Source organism: Populus alba, chromosome 10 (assembly GCF_005239225.2).
Source record: "Populus alba chromosome 10, ASM523922v2, whole genome shotgun sequence".
Lineage (NCBI taxonomy): Eukaryota > Viridiplantae > Streptophyta > Magnoliopsida > Malpighiales > Salicaceae > Populus > Populus alba.
In genome coordinates this window covers 20,255,202-20,275,557 of record NC_133293.1, presented here as the reverse complement: position 1 = coordinate 20,275,557, position 20,356 = coordinate 20,255,202, and the positions used below count along the sequence as shown (strand labels likewise).

The 20,356-nt window shown below is 34.2% G+C and overlaps 3 protein-coding genes across 3 annotated transcripts; all 3 read right to left on the bottom strand.

Moving 5' to 3' along the window:
* Window positions 1–1,765: 1,765 nt before the first annotated feature.
* LOC118060009 (lysM domain receptor-like kinase 3) lies at window positions 1,766–3,268 on the bottom strand. Its single transcript, XM_035073083.2, has one exon. It carries the CDS (start codon window positions 3,190–3,192, stop codon window positions 1,957–1,959), a length of 1,236 nt encoding a protein of 411 aa, XP_034928974.1. The 5' UTR covers window positions 3,193–3,268; the 3' UTR covers window positions 1,766–1,956.
* A 4,904-nt stretch (window positions 3,269–8,172) lies between these two features.
* On the bottom strand, window positions 8,173–9,262 carry LOC118060007 (GCN5-related N-acetyltransferase 8). The gene has a single exon (XM_035073081.2). The coding sequence runs from the start codon at window positions 9,125–9,127 to the stop codon at window positions 8,417–8,419; it is 711 nt and encodes a 236-aa protein (XP_034928972.1). The 5' UTR covers window positions 9,128–9,262; the 3' UTR covers window positions 8,173–8,416.
* A 527-nt stretch (window positions 9,263–9,789) lies between these two features.
* Window positions 9,790–17,293, bottom strand: LOC118060006 (lysine-specific demethylase ELF6). The gene is made up of 7 exons (XM_035073080.2): window positions 15,756–17,293; window positions 14,826–14,904; window positions 14,659–14,726; window positions 14,425–14,575; window positions 13,240–13,820; window positions 12,803–12,982; window positions 9,790–12,648 (listed from the first exon to the last, which is right to left on the bottom strand). The coding sequence occupies exons 1-7, from the start codon at window positions 16,894–16,896 to the stop codon at window positions 9,965–9,967; spliced, it is 4,884 nt and encodes a 1,627-aa protein (XP_034928971.1). The 5' UTR covers window positions 16,897–17,293; the 3' UTR covers window positions 9,790–9,964.
* Between the last annotated feature and the right edge of the window lie 3,063 nt (window positions 17,294–20,356).

The window sequence follows — 20,356 nt, the reverse complement described above, 5'->3', positions numbered from 1 at the left end:
TCTTCTATCAATTTCAATTAATTTCTAATTTATTCCAGATTTAAAATAAATATGATAACAACATTTTTTTAAAAGTTTGATTACTAGTTTGTCTACATTGTATTAAATAATTTATTCCCAATTTTTTTAATCAAATGATTAAAACCCTAACCACTGGACTGGATTATTCTTGAAAAATGTCAAGAGGATTTGTCACTTAATTTTTATTTTATTTTATTGAAGTACTATAGAGTCTGGACTCAAATATTCTTTATAGAAAAGGAGGCATACTCCTAAACTAAAGTCGTTCAATCAATGTGTAGAAGTATGGCTGGAATTAGCAAGCCTTGTTATGAAATCTCTTCTCTATTTTCATTACAATGGACAACAATTATTTTGTTTATAGAAGGAATTTTTTAAACACTATTAATATATATTGGTTAATTGGATAATTTTTAAAAAAATTAAAAAATTTCTTGCACCACTGCCTATCCATAAACTACCTGCCCACAACCGGAAAGAAATTAAATAAACCCTAAAAGTGCCAAGAATTCACATTATATAAATCCCTTGTAACAATGCTATAAAGGTTGGAGTTAATACGTAACAAAATTATAAAAATTCAAATAAGATAGATGCAAGTTTTTGTAAGCATTTCACCAAATTTGATTCTTAATATAGAATAAAATATGCAGTCAACATTGAATATTTCATATTCAGTAAAATTGTTTTAAAACCTGGATGGATCCAACAGGTTAATTTGAAATTTAATCTGAGTTAAAAAAATTTAAAAATCCATGGGTTTGATGTTGAAACAATGCTGTTTACTAGGTGAAGGGCCAGATGAATGCTACATATTACTACATTTAATTGACCCTTTGTCTCTATTGATTTGCAGTGACCCGTGTTAGTTTTGGAGCGAACTATTCCATCCACCAACCAGGAACGGCACGACTAATTTATCGACGTGTCAAGATCATCAATGGTAGTGATTCATGTAAGGCAATTTAAAAAACAAAAATAAAAGATTTTCCCCGATTCTTGCTACATAAAATAGTCAAAACGCAGCCATGATCAACTATTTTCGTTGATTTCCACCATGAACAGTCATCAAAATGGTTATCTTTTCTGAATTGGTCACCATGCAAAGGTGAGACAGTGATAGGAATAGATTGAATTCACAAATGTCTAGATGACAAACAATACGAATGTGTAAAACATGATCTCTGGCAGCTACCATCTACTCGAAATTAAACAGAATACCTTGTGAAGGCTGCAGTTTTTGGTCTCCATGGAGGGAGAGGAGCGTTTAGTTGTTCTCTACATCATTACATGAATGCCATGACGCCGCTCTGCTCAGTTCAAATGAATTGTATCTTCATGAAAGCAAGCCAGAGCCTAACTGTGTAGCCAAGAAAAGCTCAACCAATATTGATCCTCTATGTTCCTCCTAATCACTGCTGCTTTGACCTTTTTCGTTGCCAGCGTTATTGTGCAAAAATAGGCAAATATTGCCCACCTCTAGACTCAAAGCAATCGTTTTACTCCTTAAAATTACCAGAATCCACTAATGTAAGAAACATGGTCTAAGGCTTAAGGTGAAAACAAAGTTGATTTTCCAGTAGCATTGAAGTTGGTTGCAAGAATATCCACTGACAGCAAACAAACTAACATGTTTCTTGGACTCGAGATGGCATTTTTAGCCTGCTAGCTCCCCGCAGTGAAGGAAGCATTCACTACAGATCTTGTAATTAATGACAGGAAAAGAACTAACAAAGCATGTCAATGCAGAAATGTCGCTTGTTTATATTATCAACAGGCATACAAAAATCAACAAATCTCATCAGTTTCTCCGGAAAGAATACTGAATAAAACCTAGACTTCAAAGAAAAACTGAAAATCAAATCCTAAATACACGAGCACATTCGGCAACAAACTTTAATCACCAATTGATCTATTATTTCTCATTAATCATCGTCATCGAGGTGCCATTGAGACTGAGAAATCAGTAGGCAAACCAATCTTTTCAGCCCAATTCTTTGACTCCAAATACAATTTAGACACTCTAACATCAACCTGCCCCATATCGGGCCTGTTCTCAGGATCATCATCCACACACTCCAATCCCAACAACACTATCTTCTCTGCGACTTCAACTGGATACGAATCCTTCACCCTCTTATCAACCCACTTTCTCAACTCACCCCCACCAACAGCCACCACCTCCCTTGCCCTCTCAATTACACTGATTCTGTTATACCCTCCACCCCCCTCGTCAAACACATACTTCAATGCCTCCTCCCCAGACACCAACTCTAAAATCACCACCCCAAATGCATAAACATCACCTTTCTGTGTCTTAACTCCAATTGATTGAGACTCAGGCGCCATATACCCTCTTGTTCCCTCGATTTTCATTACCCTACTATCCAACCTACCAGAACTTTTGGCCGAAGAACTTTCATTCCCCGCTATCTCTCCACACAATTCAGCAGTCCCAAAATGACAAATCTTGGCATTTAAAGAATCTTCAGTAACTAAAATACTATAGCTTTTTACATGATTATGCACATATTCTGAATTCAGACCTAAACAATGATGAATATAATCAAGACCATGAGCTAAATCAGTAGCGACCTTCATACGTGATAACCAAGATGACAAAACAGTGTAACTGGGATTCTGTGGATTTCTAAGACAAGTAGCTAAATTTGCACCATGTACATATTCATAAACGAGATAAATATAATTCCCTGAAGTGGATGCACCAAGAAGCTTGACCAAACTACTATGATGACTCCTGCAAATGGTCAGCAACCTCTCTTGAAGCTCAGGTAATCCAATCTGACGGCGAGATTTCCGTTGAAAAAGAATCACTTCTTTTCCACGAATTGAACATCTCCAAGAGGTTGATGAAGAGGAAGAAGAAAAGGGTTTCTGTAAGAAGTTTTTGGTAGCTTTGCATATTTCAGAGAAGTCATAAACGTGAGGGTTTTCTGGTAATGAATCTCTAAGGCTAGAAAGAGATGTTTTGTTTGAGAAAGAACAGGACTTTGATGTTGTTGAGTAGTTTGGAGTGTAATTTGTTGATGGGTAGTTGTGAGACGATGATGTGTTTACAAAAGATGAAGTCGATGATTCTAAGGATTTGGAAGCCATAGATTTTGGGGTTGTAGAATCGATGATGCTGGTGCTCTTTTTTGATTTGCACATGAGGAAAGAATGGGAAGGACATAAAATAACTATAACAGGCTGATAGAACCATAAAGTCTTGGTTTTTTATTGTTGGGCAGCAAGATAAATTTTTCAGATTTGAAGAAATGGTCGATGGTTTTTTTGGAGGGTTCCAGTTAGGTCCTTGTCCAAGCTGTCAACTTATTACTTGGAAGATAGATTGAGAAACAGAGAAAATTGGCCCATGGTATGGATCGGGTAGAAAGAATAGGAAAATAGCATAGGAAAATGGCATAGTTGTTAGACTCCAGGGATGTTTGTGAGTAGCGGTTATTTCCTAAAATATTATTTAGTAATTTGGAGTGCAAATTGGGTGGGACCCATGAATTTTGATGAAGGGATATTACTTCAATCTTTTAAAGCTGTATTTATTTCTTGAAAAAAATGATTTTTGAAAAACTATTTTTTAAATTTTTTTATTTGTTTATTATTAATAAAGTTGGTTAATAAAAAATATTTTCCGGTCAAAAAAAAAATTTGGCTTGGTTTTCAGAAAACTATTTTTCTTTTATTTTGGACGGAAAATACTTTCTAAAAGTTATGAAAAATTTAGAAATGTCATATTATTTTTGCTGATTATATCAAATTTGATCCTCAAACTTTTAATTACTCTATATATATATATATATTGAATATATTTTTTTCAATTTCATCCCTTAAAATTTAATTTTTATATTAATTTTGGTCCTCATTTTTATAATTGTTATTTGCTTTTGCCTTATTATTTTTTAATTGAAATTTTTTATCTATCAAATTTGAACCTCATTCTTTTGATTGTTATTTATTTTATTTGAAATAATTTATGAAATGTTAATTATTATTATTTTAATTTCTTCTTCTTTTAATTTTTTTATTTTTTAGATTTGATCTCTATTATTTTGATTGTTATTTATTTTATTTGAGATAATTTAAGAAATTATATATTTTTTAATTTAATTCTCATTCAACTTTTTAATTGTAAGATTTCGTTCCTCATTATTTTAATAAACTTGAAAAAAATAAAATATTAATAAGTGATTTTCCAGTTCATTTTTCATAATACAACAAACACTGAAAGTGTTTTCCAACTTATTTTTCATTACACTACCAAACATTAGAAAATAATTCACTTTCCCATAATAATAAAAAAAAAAAAGATACTTTCCAGTAAACAAACAGGACCTAAGTTGAAATTTATATTATTATGATTAATTCCTTAGATTATCTATAAGTTAATGCATCATGTTTCCTTATCTTATCTACCACCTTAAATTGTAATCATTTACATTATTTAATAGAGGTGATTATTTTCGATTTGATTTGGTTTTTAGTAAAAAAAAAAAAACAAAAAATTAAAAAAAAAATTAAAAAATAACAACCTAAACCGGTTCAAACCGATCGGTTTCGGTTTGGTTTGGTTTGTTTTTTTTAGAAAAAAACCGGTTCAAACCGGTTTGGTTCGATTTTTTGGTTTGGCTCGGTTTTTTCTAGTTTTAAGGTTCAGTTCGGTTGAGTTTTTTTCAGTTTTTTGGTTTATAAAACTGAAACTAAACCAATCAGTTTAATCAGGTTTTTTTTTGGAGGTTTTTTTTTTTCAGTTTAATCAGTTTTTTTGATTTTTTTGCTAACCCCTAATCTGATTTAAGATATTTCACTAATCCTTGATTTAAGATAGATGAAATAGTAGGATTTTCTAAATTATTATACTGATTAAATTCACCTTCAAGACCATGTCAAATGATCTTTGAACATCTTTTGTAGGAAAATAAGGTATGCTACCCCCCATTTGATGAGATGCGATGCAAGTAATGAATAGCTATATATATTACCTTATATTTTCAGAAGAATGACCTCTCGTTAGCTATTTTCATGGCGACGAGCTAGCAACAAATCCTTTTTTATACAAGCTGGCAATGTATCGAAAGTTCTAAAATTAAGATTACTAATAAATGGACAGAGTAGAGATCGAAGAAGTTGATTTGAAGCAAATTTAAATATGCAACGGAAAGAAACAGACACATGATATAGTCTAGCTGGAATACATATTTAATTTTTCATCGTACAATTATTGGGCAGATGGCGTCCATAGTTGTTCGTTCAAGGATTTGAAAGCGGAGAGTAGCTTTAAATTAAGGAGATGCAGTGGACAGAGACATTTATATTACCTGCATTCTACTTGGACATGGCTTATAATATAATGCTCGTCTTCAAGCACTACGTACGAGCTAGGTCATCGTGACCATATTTATATATGATCACTGGAAGTCATAGAAGTTGAAGAAACACACACACATGGAGTATCGAGAGGGCACTATTTTTATTATTATTAATATAAATATGTGGATCAGCTTATGCATACCTCGACTAATCCTACAAACCCTAAAGTTGATGATTATGTAAGCCTTCAGTAGCTTTAAGGTTTGTAAAACTTATACAGCTGTTAATTTCAAGATCCGCAGGATTAGTCGAGGTATATGCACAAGTTGATCCGAACATTTATGTTATAAATATAACCATATTTATATATGATCACTGAAAGTCATAGAAGTTGAAGAAACACACAAACACATGGAGTATCAAGAGGGCGCTTTTTTTTTTTATTCATATAAGTATTTTGACGAAGTTATGAATACTTCGATTAATCTCACGAATTCTGAAGTTAATGACTATGTAAGCCTTTCTAGTAGTTATAAGGTTTATGAAACTTGCATGGTTGTTAATTTTAAAACTCGTAGGATTAGTCGAGATATGCACAAACTGATCCAAATATTCAATATATATATATATATATATACCATCCTTGATATGTGTTCAAAAGAAACGGGTACATGACAGCAATTCTTCGATCCTTCCGGGGGTGATGATGAATTACATTTGGGCCAGTGAAAAAATATTGTTCCTCAAAATTTCCTGTCTAAAAAATCTATAGTAATTGATGGGGCTTACGTGTCCGTCCATTCTTGTAACCCTGGGCTTCAAGCCCAACATTAATGAAATAGTCTTTTTGCAGTTGAGATTTCAAGAGAAGAAAGTGACACCAAGCAAGCCACGCGGCATTATCCTAACATCTCTTGAGAAAAGTGTTTGGAACGTGGTGACATATACTTTTCAAAGTGGATTTCGCATGTTAAAACGATTAAAAAAATACTAAAAATATAAATTTAAAACAAAAAAAATAAAAAGGCCAAAACTCGATGATAAACACAAACAGGATGAGTCATGACCCTTTTGTGCTACGTAACTATGAGCCACTTGCCACATGACAGCAGACAACAGAACAACACAAGTCAGAGACTGTGGGCGAAAGCTAAAAAACAAAACAATTGACACGTGTCGGTTTCTCACAAATTCCTAGTCATGTCGTGTCGTCAGATTCAATGCACTTTAATCGTCTGAAGATATCAAAGATGGAGATGGTTCCAGGGACATCCCTGGAGATTACAGCGCGTCAGATTAAAAAAATTTATATATAAACAAAAAAATATGAAAAACTTTTAATTTTATTATTAAATCGGGTCCCACCCATTAAAAAAAATTAACCTAATACCAGCATGTTTTGTAAAATATAAACACTATTTCTTAAACAAAAATGCATTATGGTCCTAAAAACAATTGAAATAAAACATTTCATAATATTTTGTATATAATTAAGGAAAAAAATATCAATAAATATAATAAAGTTATATTAAAAATATTTTAAAAAACATAAATTCTATATTAATTAAATATTCATGATCTTGCTTTTAATATTAGATACATTATACATTTTAATAGGAAAAAAAACAAAACATGCAAGCTGACGTGATAACCAGGTTTCATAAAAACAAAGCTCAAATCATGGTTTTTAAATTCAGTCTCATTCAAGATCCAGGTTTTAAGTTTAATTTTAATTAGATCATCAAATTATATGGGTTAATTTAAAAAAAAAAATCAAAATAATATTATTTTAATAAAAAAAATTAATGTTCTTACGACCTAATTTTTAATTAGATCACCGCAGATTTTTTCTTTTTATTTTTTATAAACCCTGCCCAATTTTCAATCTCAAATCCATCAAATTCCAATTCAATCCAATCGAATTTCAAAATTATAGATCCAGATCGAATTTCAAAATTATAGCTCAATCACTTGGATCTTCGTGTTTCAAAACTCTAACTCAAATTAAGAACTATGAGATCCTATATCTACCGCAACCACACTTTAATAATTTTTTTTCTTTAAATAGCATTCTTTTGTCAAATAAAACTTTCACTAAAATCAATGAACTATTATTATCAAATTACTCTCTCTTTTCAAACAAGTTTCTATCTCATACACTATAAAATAAAATAAAAAAATTTAAATTAGATCAAAATATATTAATACAAAGTTAGCCATATATTTTCTTCGAGTTTCTCTTTCCTCTCTATGCGTTTGGGGGCTCCTCATTGGACAAATTTTAAGAATATAAATTTTTAGATATAAAAATGATTTTAAAAATGAAAAAATATTATTAACATCTCCTATCTTTAAATTTGAAAAGCCTATTTTACCACACTTTTAATTGGGGCATGGAAGAGTTTGATTGGAAAAAAAAAAAAAAAAAAAAAGCCGGTTAACGTCATATGAACAGTGACGTTTTTTCAAGAAGTCATGATATAAAATCCTGTTACCTCCTCTTTGACTAATTCTTAACTGCACCAGGAAATTCACAGCCACCATAGATCTCAAACAAATTGCAAGTAAGAACCTCTACCATCAAAATGTTGCCAGGAAAGGGTGTCACCAGATCGGATCAAAATTCAACTCAAGCTTCATCTTTAAATTCAATGTTAGATTCATCTTGCACTGTTTCAACGTTGAAAAGAAACAGACATACAAACTCAAAGTTCGTACAAACCCTATCACAATTTCCTTCTCTGGATTCCAATGTGGATGAAGATCAGTAACCGAACAATCATCACACATATCAGAAGACAAACGACATTTGACAAAACAAAAGGAAATTGGAGATCAACAAAGTCACAATTTTTATCCAATGTCGAGTTCAATAAACATTAAGATTTGCATTAAAGCTAACAAGAGTAAGACTGAAATTCCTTCTTTTTTTATCAACAGACTAGAGATTACTTGCAGTAAATAGAAACATGAAAAGCATAGTCATGATATGATCTCTAGACGCATAATCACACAACAGAACACCCAACAAGCCCCAACTCCTCGAGAAAACACAAGGAAACTCACTTCAAATAGCATCACGATAAGCCTCAAGAGCAGGGCCAGTAATCCTGCAAATCCTCCATTCAGGCAAAACATTAGCACCCATTTCCTCATAAAACTTGATGGCATTAACATTCCAGTCAAGAACCACCCATTCCACCCTCCCATACCCCATTTTCACAGCCTGTGAAACCACAGCAGAAAGCAACATCTTCCCTAGTCCCTTTCTCCTATAGCACTCTCTCACGAACAAATCCTCCACATAAAACCCTGGTTTCCCCAAAAAAGTTGAGTAGTTTGGAAAAAACAAAACAAACCCAGCAGCCACAGCATCTCCATTGATCCCATTTCTGAATGTTTCAGCTTCTGGGTCAATTAAAGAATGATCAAGATTGATGATTCTTTCGATGGGAGTGAAGTTTTGAGAGTGCAAGTTCGAGTCTTTTTCAAAAGGGCGTGAGGAGACTTCAAGAAGGAAGATGGTGAAAGAGTGGAAAGGTGGAGACTTGAATAGATTAGAGGCAAGGTCGGATTCTGTGGCAGTGAAAAGGTGGGTTAGCTTTTCTAAGATGGCCATTTGGTGGATGAGTTTTTGGATGTGAGGTACGTCCAGTGGTGTTGCTAAGCGGATCCGGGAGAAGAGAGGGTGGCCTACTGGTGTTGAGTCAGAGTCTGGGAGGCCCGTAGGGGCGGAAGGCGCAGGGGTTGGTGGCGGCGGCGGTGCTGCTGCTGCCATTTTGGTGGAAATGGAAATTGGGAGTTTCTAGAGAAGCGGGGAGATTTTTTGTGAGTGATGGAAGCAATGGGAAGGATGGGGAGTGGAGTGGGTACGTGGGGGTCTTATATTTGAGGTTTTTACTGTTCAGTGTGTTTTGGAAGGATAGGTTTGTCAATATAATTTTTGTGGGATTTATCCTGGAAAGTTGCTATGCTCATGGGAAAATGGATGATCATTTGTAAATTGCATATGATTCAGAAAATCGGTTAAAAAAACAATACCATTTGGTTAGTGGACAGGATGATCCTGGAAATGAGTTGAAAACCTAATTGCATCTGGTGTGTACTTAGCCAATTCCACAGTCGATATTGACGAAATGAACAGAAGAAATACAACGACAGAACAAGTAAACAAATCCATTCATGAACAGAGTATCAGGAAATTTCAAAGGAGAACAGGAGCTTGATATCTTTCATGACAATAAATAATGTAGTTTCATGATAACCCGGCTTCAAGGAAACCTACCTTGAGACCCACCAGAGAAGCCTCAAGATGTTATGTAGTGTAACACCTCTAAAAGAGCTTCCTCTAAAGCAATTATTCCTGCCATTGCGACCACCAGTCCTATTCAAAAGGTATAGGTATCGAAAGATCCAGACGAATCGAAACTGGAAAGAGGGTTTTCAACTACCACTGCATTCAAATAATTGTGAATGTCCCGCTACAAAAGGATCAGTCTAACCCTAACCTACAATATTCGAGTTTTTACAATTGACTTTGCAAGCCTATTTGGCCTCAAAATTCAATTTCTCATTTCCATATGATACAGATCCAGCCTGATTACAAAATAAATCTTCATGCAGGTGTGTTTGAATAGTGTCCTGTTTTCCTCCTGTGCCGACTGAAGTCTGATACAAACCTGAAAGAAAGGCCACAGCCTTCAACCTTGCACAGGTATGGCTTCTCACCAGTGTGCACCCGAATATGCTCAATCCTGGCCCATGCCCACTTGAACGACATGGAGCAACCCTTCCATGGACACTTGAGGGGTCTATCATCTTCATGAACACGTTGATGAACTATTGCATATTTGTGGGAACGAAACTTCTTACCACATCCATCATATGTGCATCGGTTGCGCTTGTGCAACTGTAACTCTGTCTTTGTCTCAAAACTCATGCGGCATCCTTCTAGATTACACTTATGAGATCTCTTTGTGATTTCTTTCCTTTTTGGGCGAGGAACTGAAGCATCAGAAGGTTTCCTTGACCTCTTTGTTACTGGATTCTCCTCAGCTGATTTTCCAACATCAACCTCACTCTTACATGTTGCATCTTTCCCTGCCCTTGGTCTCAATCCTTCGCATGGACTCCTGATGAAGCCATTGCTATTGAGCTTGTTTTCTGTTGGCCGCTCCACTTCACTCTTTCTTTTTCTGCCCTTTCCAGCATTTGATCTAAAGTCTACCACAGCGGACTCAATGCTCTCAATCTCCTGAGATGAACAAACTTCATTGCATTTTACCACACTTTCTCCACCACATGATTTGTATTCAATGTCACAACATTTTTTAACTGGGGAAGGAGAAGGCTGATTTGCCAGAATAACACAAGTAGACACAGGTCTGTCTTCATTAATAGAACTTGAACTCTCGTGTATTTTCTGTGCTACACTGTCTCCAATCACCCCATCATTGGACTGAATTTCCTGCTCTACTTCAGGTTCTAAATCCATACACGAATACAAGTCTTGAATAACACAGATCTCTCTTGAAGCTTCAGCAAGTACTTGGTTTTTGGTTGCAGAATTAGGGGCAAATTCCTCCACAGTGCTTATCTCTGTAGTTAGAATTTCTAGTGGTACAACAGTGCCTAAAGTAGAACCACTGCACAGGTCATTTTCAGCAGAGTCCTGCCTATTTATTTTAGAGAATTCTGGTGACGCGGTAGATGGATTTATTTCCATTTGTGTACCAGAACATGAGGTAAGTTCCTTGTTAGAATCATTTGTAGTCAGAAAAACCAGCTGCTCCCCACTTTCGAAAGCCACACCATTGCACAAGTTGACTGCAGCATGTGGCTCTCTATGAAATTCAGAACTTTCATCCATAGGAACAATGTTAGGCCCGCTAATAACATCACTTAGAACCAGTTCCTCATTACTCCCATTTGTGATTTCAGTTTCTTGCTGCATCTTATTTTCTGCAGCACAGGTCTCTTGCTCATGATCACATCTTTCATCCGGTGTGGTAGGAGGCTGATTCATCAGCATGTCATCACTTGAAGAGCATTGGTCACCATTGGTTCTGCTTTTAGTCTTGATCTCTATCTGCACTTCATTATCCAAAGTCACAGGAGGAGAAAACTCATTGTTAATGGATGAATTCTCCACAACTACATTTGCCATTTGTGTGACAGGGAGGTGAGAAACATGTAAACTTCCTGAGTTAGCAAGATCAGAAACCTCATGCATTGAAGCATCATCATCATCATCCAGGATCCTTTGTTGTCCTTCTGAAACCAAATCACAAGTCTCACTCATAATGTTGACATTTCCAATAATTTGATCCTCTATATGCATTTCAAATCTTTCATTAGCTGCAGTGTCAAATGAACTGCAGCATTTTGTGGTGCAAAAATCCTGTCTTTCACTGGTTCCTCCTGAGGCATTTATCTCATGCTCTATCTCACAACCACCACTGGCTTTTACATTACAAATGTTCCTCTCGGTGTTTGATTCCTCCAGCAATTGATCCTCAATCTGCCCCACAACACTTTCGACAGCCATGGTAGCAGTGAGAATTGAACCTGCAATTTGTGAAGGAACAGAATTCAAGGTCAAACCACTAGCTGCTTCCAGCACCTGGACCTCATGCAGCATTTCAGAATCTTCAATGGGAGAACAACCAAATGCTGCAGAACCACTTCCGGTAATCCCAATGTTGCAAGGGTAAATCACAGTAGTTTGTTCAGCATGCTTATCAGGATCATCACCACTGGCTCCTGAAACTTCTTCTGCCAAGCACCTTCTAGAGCATCTACGAAGCTCATTTGTGGAATAATCTATTTTTACCTTGTACTTCCTTCTTGTGTATTGAATAAGTTTTTTTTCTTTTTTGTCAGTGAGACCATCTGACTTATTCCCCAACAATTCATCTTTGTTTGTTTCAATAATCTTGCATGGTTTACAATTGACAGGCTGATTTAACTTGATTCTTGACCGAGATCTTCTAGATTGCCATTTGATGTTTAAGAAATCTGAACTGAGACTTCTGTCAGAGAATAATCCTCCCAATGCTAATGCATGTTGAACTTTCTTAGATGGAGAGTTCTTTCTGATCTTTACACAATACCGTAAGTTGATACCCAGTTTCGATGTCCAATCTTCTCCACATTCATGATGATCTTCATCATCGATTGCAAGATTTATCAAGTTCAGATTTTCTTGGGATGCAGCTTCCAAAGGAACCTCGTTATAATTGAAAGGATTCTCAATTTCCTCCGCGATGGCAAAAGCATGAGCTTTTATCTTTTGATAGTCTACATATAAAATTTGCAAAATAATCATTGACCAAATCAACAAACAGATAGCAAATACCAAAGAGAATGAATAGGACAGCACATCATGCATGTGCGTACTGTTAAATCTCATTTTACCAAGTGACTCTACAGAAAAAATGTAAGCCCATCTCACCTGAATGACAAATTATAAGCATGTTTGCTCCACCTTTAGACTGTAACAGCTCCTCAATTTGGACACCATGCTCCAGGCAGAAAATACGAGGTCTCAAAAACTTACGAGAAGTGTTCCACCCTGTTGACGCTGGAAGATCCTTCAGGGACACAGAAAGATCACTCACAGGAGCATGATCATCTGCAGAGCCAGAAAAATGGACAAACCGATTAACTCTAGCAACCAGAGAGGCCCGGCTGTACATAAGAGTATGTTTGATCTGATAAGATTTTATGTTTTACATAGAAGTTATTACCAGAACTCTATTCCAAATCAAGTGAGAAGTCATTATCAAATGCCCGAAAATGAAAGTGTGAAAAGGAAAAATAAAGAGAGATGGGAAGGGCAGAAAGAATACACAAGTATCAAGTAAGATAAAAGTAAAAAAAACTCAATACCTGGAATGGAGCCTTTAACAGAGGTATCAGGGTTTGAAGAGGGCTGAACATTATCATTTCTTGTAACTCCTGGCTCTTCTTGAGCCAAAAGATAATCCCCAGGCGTAAGTTCTATAAATGCTCTCTCCAAAGGTTGTACAACAGACATAAATGGAAAACCAAGGATTCCACATGCCACACATGCTAATGTCCCCGAATCAACTTGAAAATCACATGATAAATCATCTTCCATGTATAAATCATTGAGAGTTTCCATATACAAGCTCATCTCCTTAAACAGATCATTCTCATTACTATTACTATTTAAGTCGGAATGAATATGGGAAGCATTTTCATTTGATGTAGTAGTGATAGTAGAAGTTATGCTGAGTAATTGAGACTCTTTACTTGCACAAGGAAGCAAATCAGGGTTCCATATCACCACATGACAAGTGGAATTTTTCTCAAGAAAAGCAGATAAAACATCATTTTCCTTTAACATGTCTTCTAGAAAAGCCTTCTTTACTGACAACTCTCTTTCTTCTCTCTGACGATCTCTAAGACGAGAACTCCGAGCGCCTGGTAGTAAGGATCTTGGCACTCTGGCATCAAAAGAAATCCAACAACAATAATCAATAAAGCATGCAAATGATAACTTTATAAAATTATGAAAGCAGGGGTCATCACAGAAACTGTTCAAATATAACAACATAAAGTACTGCGTGACAGAAAAATATTTGTGTGGTTATGGGGCTTGTAAGCTAGATGGAATTTAGCCAGATATATCTAAATCTTACAAAAGTAATTCAATTGTATGCAAAAAATCATGTTGAAGGATTGATAAAAAGGCAAGTTAGTTAATACCCTGAACATCTAGTGAAAAAACAATTGATTTCAAATAGAAACCAAAACGTATATACAAAACTTGTTCAAATGGACGGAAAAAAAACGAGATACAATATGGGACCCTTTAATTAAAACAAGCCACATGGATCTCAAAGTTTTCTATTGATCACCCTAATAAGACATGCCATGAAAGCAATTAGAAAAACTAAAACGATCATTATCAATTTTAACCTAGTAAGCGTTTGATCTATGCTCCATCAGGCCAAAGCTTCCATTTCAACTGAAAGAGCGAACATTCTTCATAGAGAAAGTTTCATAAACTACAACACACAAGAAAGCTACAGTTGATAATCCACTGACCTGGAAACAAAAGACATGGTCAGCAGGTATAGAAGCTGCTGATGAGAAAGCATGGGAAGATAGTTCATGGCAGCTCTACGGACGGCAGCTTCCTTAGCTACTTTAAGCCATTGTGGAGTTCCAAAGTTGGCAGCTTCCCCACAGTTAAAACCTATCAAAATCCACAAAAGATAATTTAAATAAAAGAAAAGTGATCTCAAGGAAGAGAGGATAAAACAAGGCAAAAAAGCATACCATGGCTGAATCCTACATGGTAGGCCCTTGGAAAAGTCACAACAAATTCACCAGGATTCTGTACTAACCTACAGCAAAAACAATTACAGTCAGTAGAACCACCAAATCCCAAGATCAAGACCACCTCTAAATCTAAGTTTTCATGAAAAATCAACGGAATGACCCACCTACAACAAGGAATGCCTGAGGAAATAATTGCTTCAGGAGACAGAAGGGTTGTCTTCTCACCCAACAGACTCAGGGCAGCTAGAAAAAGAAACCAGAATTTTAAGTTATAAAAAAAACATATAGGAGTTGATGCCTAACAATTCCAGATTCAAACAAACCATTTCATTGTAACAGAGTTGATACAAGTTGCCAGACTAACAAATATGCCTTTCACCACAGTTACTAGAACTTGCCAAATCTGAGAAAATACAAATGAACCAGCTTTTGGTTTGTTTTAACTGTAAAACTAGAAGAAAAAAGAATGCTGTTGCAAGATACAAATTAGTTAATCACAAAAATTCTTTGAAACCTGATTCAGGCCTCGTTTATCATCAATTCTGGTACACATTTAGACAGCTGGCCTTAACAGGTCTGGCAGGTCCAATTTGGCATAAACAGCTAATCATTCTTACATCTCATACCTCTTTGTGGGTTAGATTTATTTCCATTGTTTAGAAGTCCACAACCATGAACTTAAGAGTCACGATTAGTCTACCATTAAAAAGGAAACCAGGCAGCATAACACCAATTAGAGAAGCTACATTGGACCTAGACAACAGTAGGTGGAAATTTGAGAGCATGATGGACTAACAGATTGGAGAAGTTTCTAAAAGTGAAATATCTCTGGTTGTAAAAAAACATACAAAATGGCATCAAATAGCAGGACATAATCATTGACGAGAGAGATATCTCCAACACAACTACTTTTTTGGAAGTCCATTTATTGGCTATGATTTTGGCAATAAAATGGCCAGGCAGAAAGAGAGATCAAGTGAATAAAATGCACAAGGAAGAGGACTTCTTCATAAGAAAATGCATAATCTCAAGGAAGTTGTGACAAAGGATTTGTATCAGTCATAATAAATAACATGTCAGAAATCAATACATACCTAGTCGATCAATATTGCCACCATAAGCCTTAGTGCGTATAACTTCCTCAAAAGCAAATACATAATCTCCAGGGACAGCATACCAAGTCTTTGGAGAACCAATATGTAGAAAATTCATGCTGTGAAGCTCATGATCCTCAACATGCCAAGCAAACCAACTGAACAGCATACCAATATAGACCATAGGAGAAGTAACACCTGGGATATCATCTGGCATAAAACGAGTAAGTGAGCCAGGTGAGCGAGCAATCACTTGCAGATTCCAAGGGCTATTTGAAAGCTTCCAGCCTGCAGTACCTTCCATATCATTAGATGCAGCTACACTCTTTTGCTTAGAAGACTTCAAACTATCCTCTGCAGAAGGAGTTGCTGATGCCATAGATGACCTCGGTGTCATCTTCAAACACATGTTTGGCTCATTCTTAACAGAAACATCATCATTATGGGAATTCTTCACACCATCCATATCATTTTCCCGGCAAACAGGGATTTCTCTACTCCGACGATAAGACTGATACGATGCCCTCTTCCTCCTCCGTCTTTGAAAATATCGAAAGTGACCTTCGGGTTCCCCAAATCCTGAACCAGGCACATCATTTGCATATTCCACATAGATAGGCTTCTCGGAAGCTGCCTTCCAAAACAATGCCTCCACAGCCAATGGATTAACCTCCTTAATCATACCCAACAAACTCCTCGCAAAAGCCTTGGACTTGGACTCAAACTGTTCCAACGTATAAACCTCGCCACTTTGCCAAACTTGCTGATGAACACCCGATTGGGGATTCTCCTTATCCACCCCTTTTGCTTTCTTCGCACTTTGCCCTAACTCCTGCTGCCTAGTAGTAAACACCGCCCTATTCTCCCCATCATTACCACCATCCCTTAAAACACCATTCGACAAGTCCACATCATCACCCAATTCCGGACACTTTGACAGCGCCTTATTCAAGTTACTGAAAACATATCTTTTCGAAGGTTTAGGCAATGGAGGTATGATCTTACAAATCCCAAAAGCACTAGCTTCCTTCTCAATTTTCGATATGTAAGCAATTGGGTCTGCAAATTCAGTATCAGTTGGCCTAAACTCAGGTGCTAAAGGCAACCCTTTTAACCATTCGGGTATTTCCACGTTACCCATTTCAACAAATTATTCACATTAACACCAATTACAAAAGCACAATAAAATCACCATTGCTACACCATATCATGCTCAAGTATGTAAGTCTTCACTGCCATTCAAGCTAAAAAACCCATATTTCGAAAACCCCACTTCAAAGATTCTAGCTTTGTGAAATTGTTTCATGGGTTCAGTGTTTCGTTGTGATTAAGCTGCATTAACTGGAAAAAATAAGCAAAAGTAACATAAATGGATGCCAAACAAAAACAGAACCTGGTAAAACGCAAGAGACTTTCCTTTGATTTTGCCTAATCAAAACCACCAGGCTAGAGAGCGGGAGAGAGAGTGGCAGAGGGGGAGAGATAGGAAGGGAGAGATTGGGGAGTCTGTGCAGGTTAAGAGGGGCATTTTCTAATCCGGCGCAAGGTAGCGTTTTAAAGCGTGGGTTTGTCAACGTGTCAAAGGGAAATAAGGCGCACGGGTGGAGCTCCTGTCTGTTCACCGTACGATTTCAGTTGAGGGCCCATTTTTTAGCGCGAAATATGGGGTGTGCTGTGTACCTAAAAGCGCAACTTAGCAGGAGGCGGTGATAAAAATATAGAAAGGGACATCTAAGGTGTATGGAGATGATACCATTGTAATGTTTATATGGTGATCTAGAACGTAAAAATTTTAAAATTAATAGCACCATGAAAATTTATTAATTACTTGATATGTTATTTAATAGATAAATTAGAAAAATTATTAATTTATAAATTAATTAATAAATACCAATTTATTATAGTATTAAAAAATATTGAGTTTAATACATATAGTATATATTGTGATTGTATGAATATTATTTAATTCTTAAATTAAAAATTATCATTATTCTATATGTTTTTCTTATAAAAAAACTGAAATTGTTGAGCACTTTTTAATTACCTAATAGAAAATAAGATAACTTAAAAATTGTTGAGTGGCGAGAAAATTACTAAAAATATCATGAAAAAAAAAGTTATATAGTTATATATTGAAGCTTGTCCATAGCAAATATACATTTAAAACAATAATCACATTATATATTTTTCTTTAACAATACAAAAATATTAAATTAAAATTTTTTTAATAGTTAAAGAAAAGTCAGAGATGAAGACTAAAATGATACCAATTTCAAAATAAAACATGTAATATTAGAGTCATATTTTATAAAAACCTTTTAATTGAGTTACATGTATATATAATTTTAATATACAAAGAAATTATTAATTTACATGTCTAGTGGAGCCTATGTGCGTGTCTGTTTAAATATATTATATTATAAATCTAATAAATTATTAATTTACCACATCAATACCAAATTTAAATCTACCAAAAAAATATTTAATTAAAATTAAAAATTATTTGAATTTATATATCAAAGTAAAGATATAGACTTTTGTTTTTTCAGAAGAAAAAAAACAAACTTAATTCTGAACCGTAAATTTTTTTAAAAAAAATAATGTATTTCTAATACTTGCATGATAGTATTTTGGTTCCACGGCACAATAAAATCATAAATTAAAGAATATTTATTCTAAAATAATTTTTTTTTGCTGAATTGGAGATTTAAAAAAGTTGAGATTGAATAATATGTAGCTCTTATCATTCCTCTCTATCTTTGTTAGGATTTAAGCTTGAAACCTTCTAATGAAAATTCAAATTTTTAAGTTACTAGTTATTTTTTTTTCAAGACCAAAATTTGGATGCTGAATAAATTTGACATCATACAAATAATCTTATCAAATTGATTTAGGTGATTTCAAGAAATTATTTTTATATAAAAAATAGAGAAATTGGCATATATGATCATCTGGTTCATCATTTTATTATGGAAAAAATATGTTTGTCTCTATTTAAATGTATCAAAATAATATATATATATTTTTATTTTTAAAAAATTAATTTTGATATTAGCGTATCAAAAATGATTTTAAAATACTAAAAAAATATTAATTTAAAATTAAAAAAATAAAAAATTTAATTTTTTTCTAATAAACAAGGCTGTATATTCACTGTAAATAATTATTCACTTAATTTCTAATTTAAGGAAATTAAAAGGATGTTGAAATATAAAATATTAAAATTGGTTGATAATGTACAATAATTGATGATTAATTTGGTGGTTGAGAGGATACTTTATGATTTTATTCCTTAATTTATTAAGCAACCAGCTTGCTTGTTCATGCTACACGTGTCTCTCAATTTCCGAGGCCTATACCCCTTATCAAGTCAACTTGTCACTTGCTCCTAGCTGTTATTACAACAATATAATATTTACAATATTAAGGTATTTTAAGGATAACTTCTACGGTTCTACCCATTGAACTCTTATGTGTTTTCAAGGGATAATATGACACAGCACGAATCAAAATTAATTAATTTTACTTGAATGGATGTAATGACAAGAGCTGTAATATTATACAGTTTTTTATTATTTATTTTATCTATCTATTCTTTTAAAATTCATTAAAATCAGGTTTGAATCAAGTAATTTGGATGACCTCATAATTTATTTATTTATCACCTGATTTACGTTGCTAATTAACTCTAAAAAACAAATTTAGAAGTTTTTTTTTAATATAAGAAACCATGTCTATGTATTTATTCTAATTTTTTCAAAAACCACACTATTTTAAAATTAACAAGTTTGACTCTAGATGACCTAATAATCTAGTTTAGAATCCGGATCATTCATGTCCAAATCAAGTAATCAACTTTTTTTAAAAAAATTAAAATTGTTTTTATAAGAAGTCATGTGTTTGTGGTTATTTTTTTTTTTAAAATTCTCAATGATCTAATAATTCAGATTAGACTCTGGACCAATCTAACAATTATGGGTTGGAGTAAAATATGGAAACATGAGGTATGAAAGGTGGTTAGGAGCTTGTTTATTTTTGTGTTTTAAAAATAATTTTTATTTTTTTTCTTTACTTGAAATTTTTTTATATATTTTAACAATTGTTTTAATGTAATAATATTAAAAATTATTACTTCAGTATATTTTCAAACAAAAAAATGATTGGAAAAGCTATAACTATAATCCGTTAATATTTTTTCAACAATGCTACTTGAAGCTGATGAAAAAATGTGGATAGATATTTAATCAGCACAGCTGGTCAAATCAACAACGCATTTGATGCTCCCCTCTTCACTAATTATCACTGTCCTAAAATCCCAAGGCTTTTAATTCGCGCGAACTTTTCATCAAGAAAACCAAAAAGAAAAAAGAAATATTGAAGATCTAAGCCAACAATTAACCATATCAATCGCATTACAAGAACCTGCTGTAGCAGCTGGTAATCATTCCAGGCCCGCTGCACCAACGAATCAGAAGAATTTGGTTATCATAAATTCACATCGTCTTTTTATAATATTTTTTCAACAATTAACAATGAGATTAATAATGGTGTGCTAAAGAAGCTGGTTAAACAAAAAGATTTCCTTGCATATATATATATAT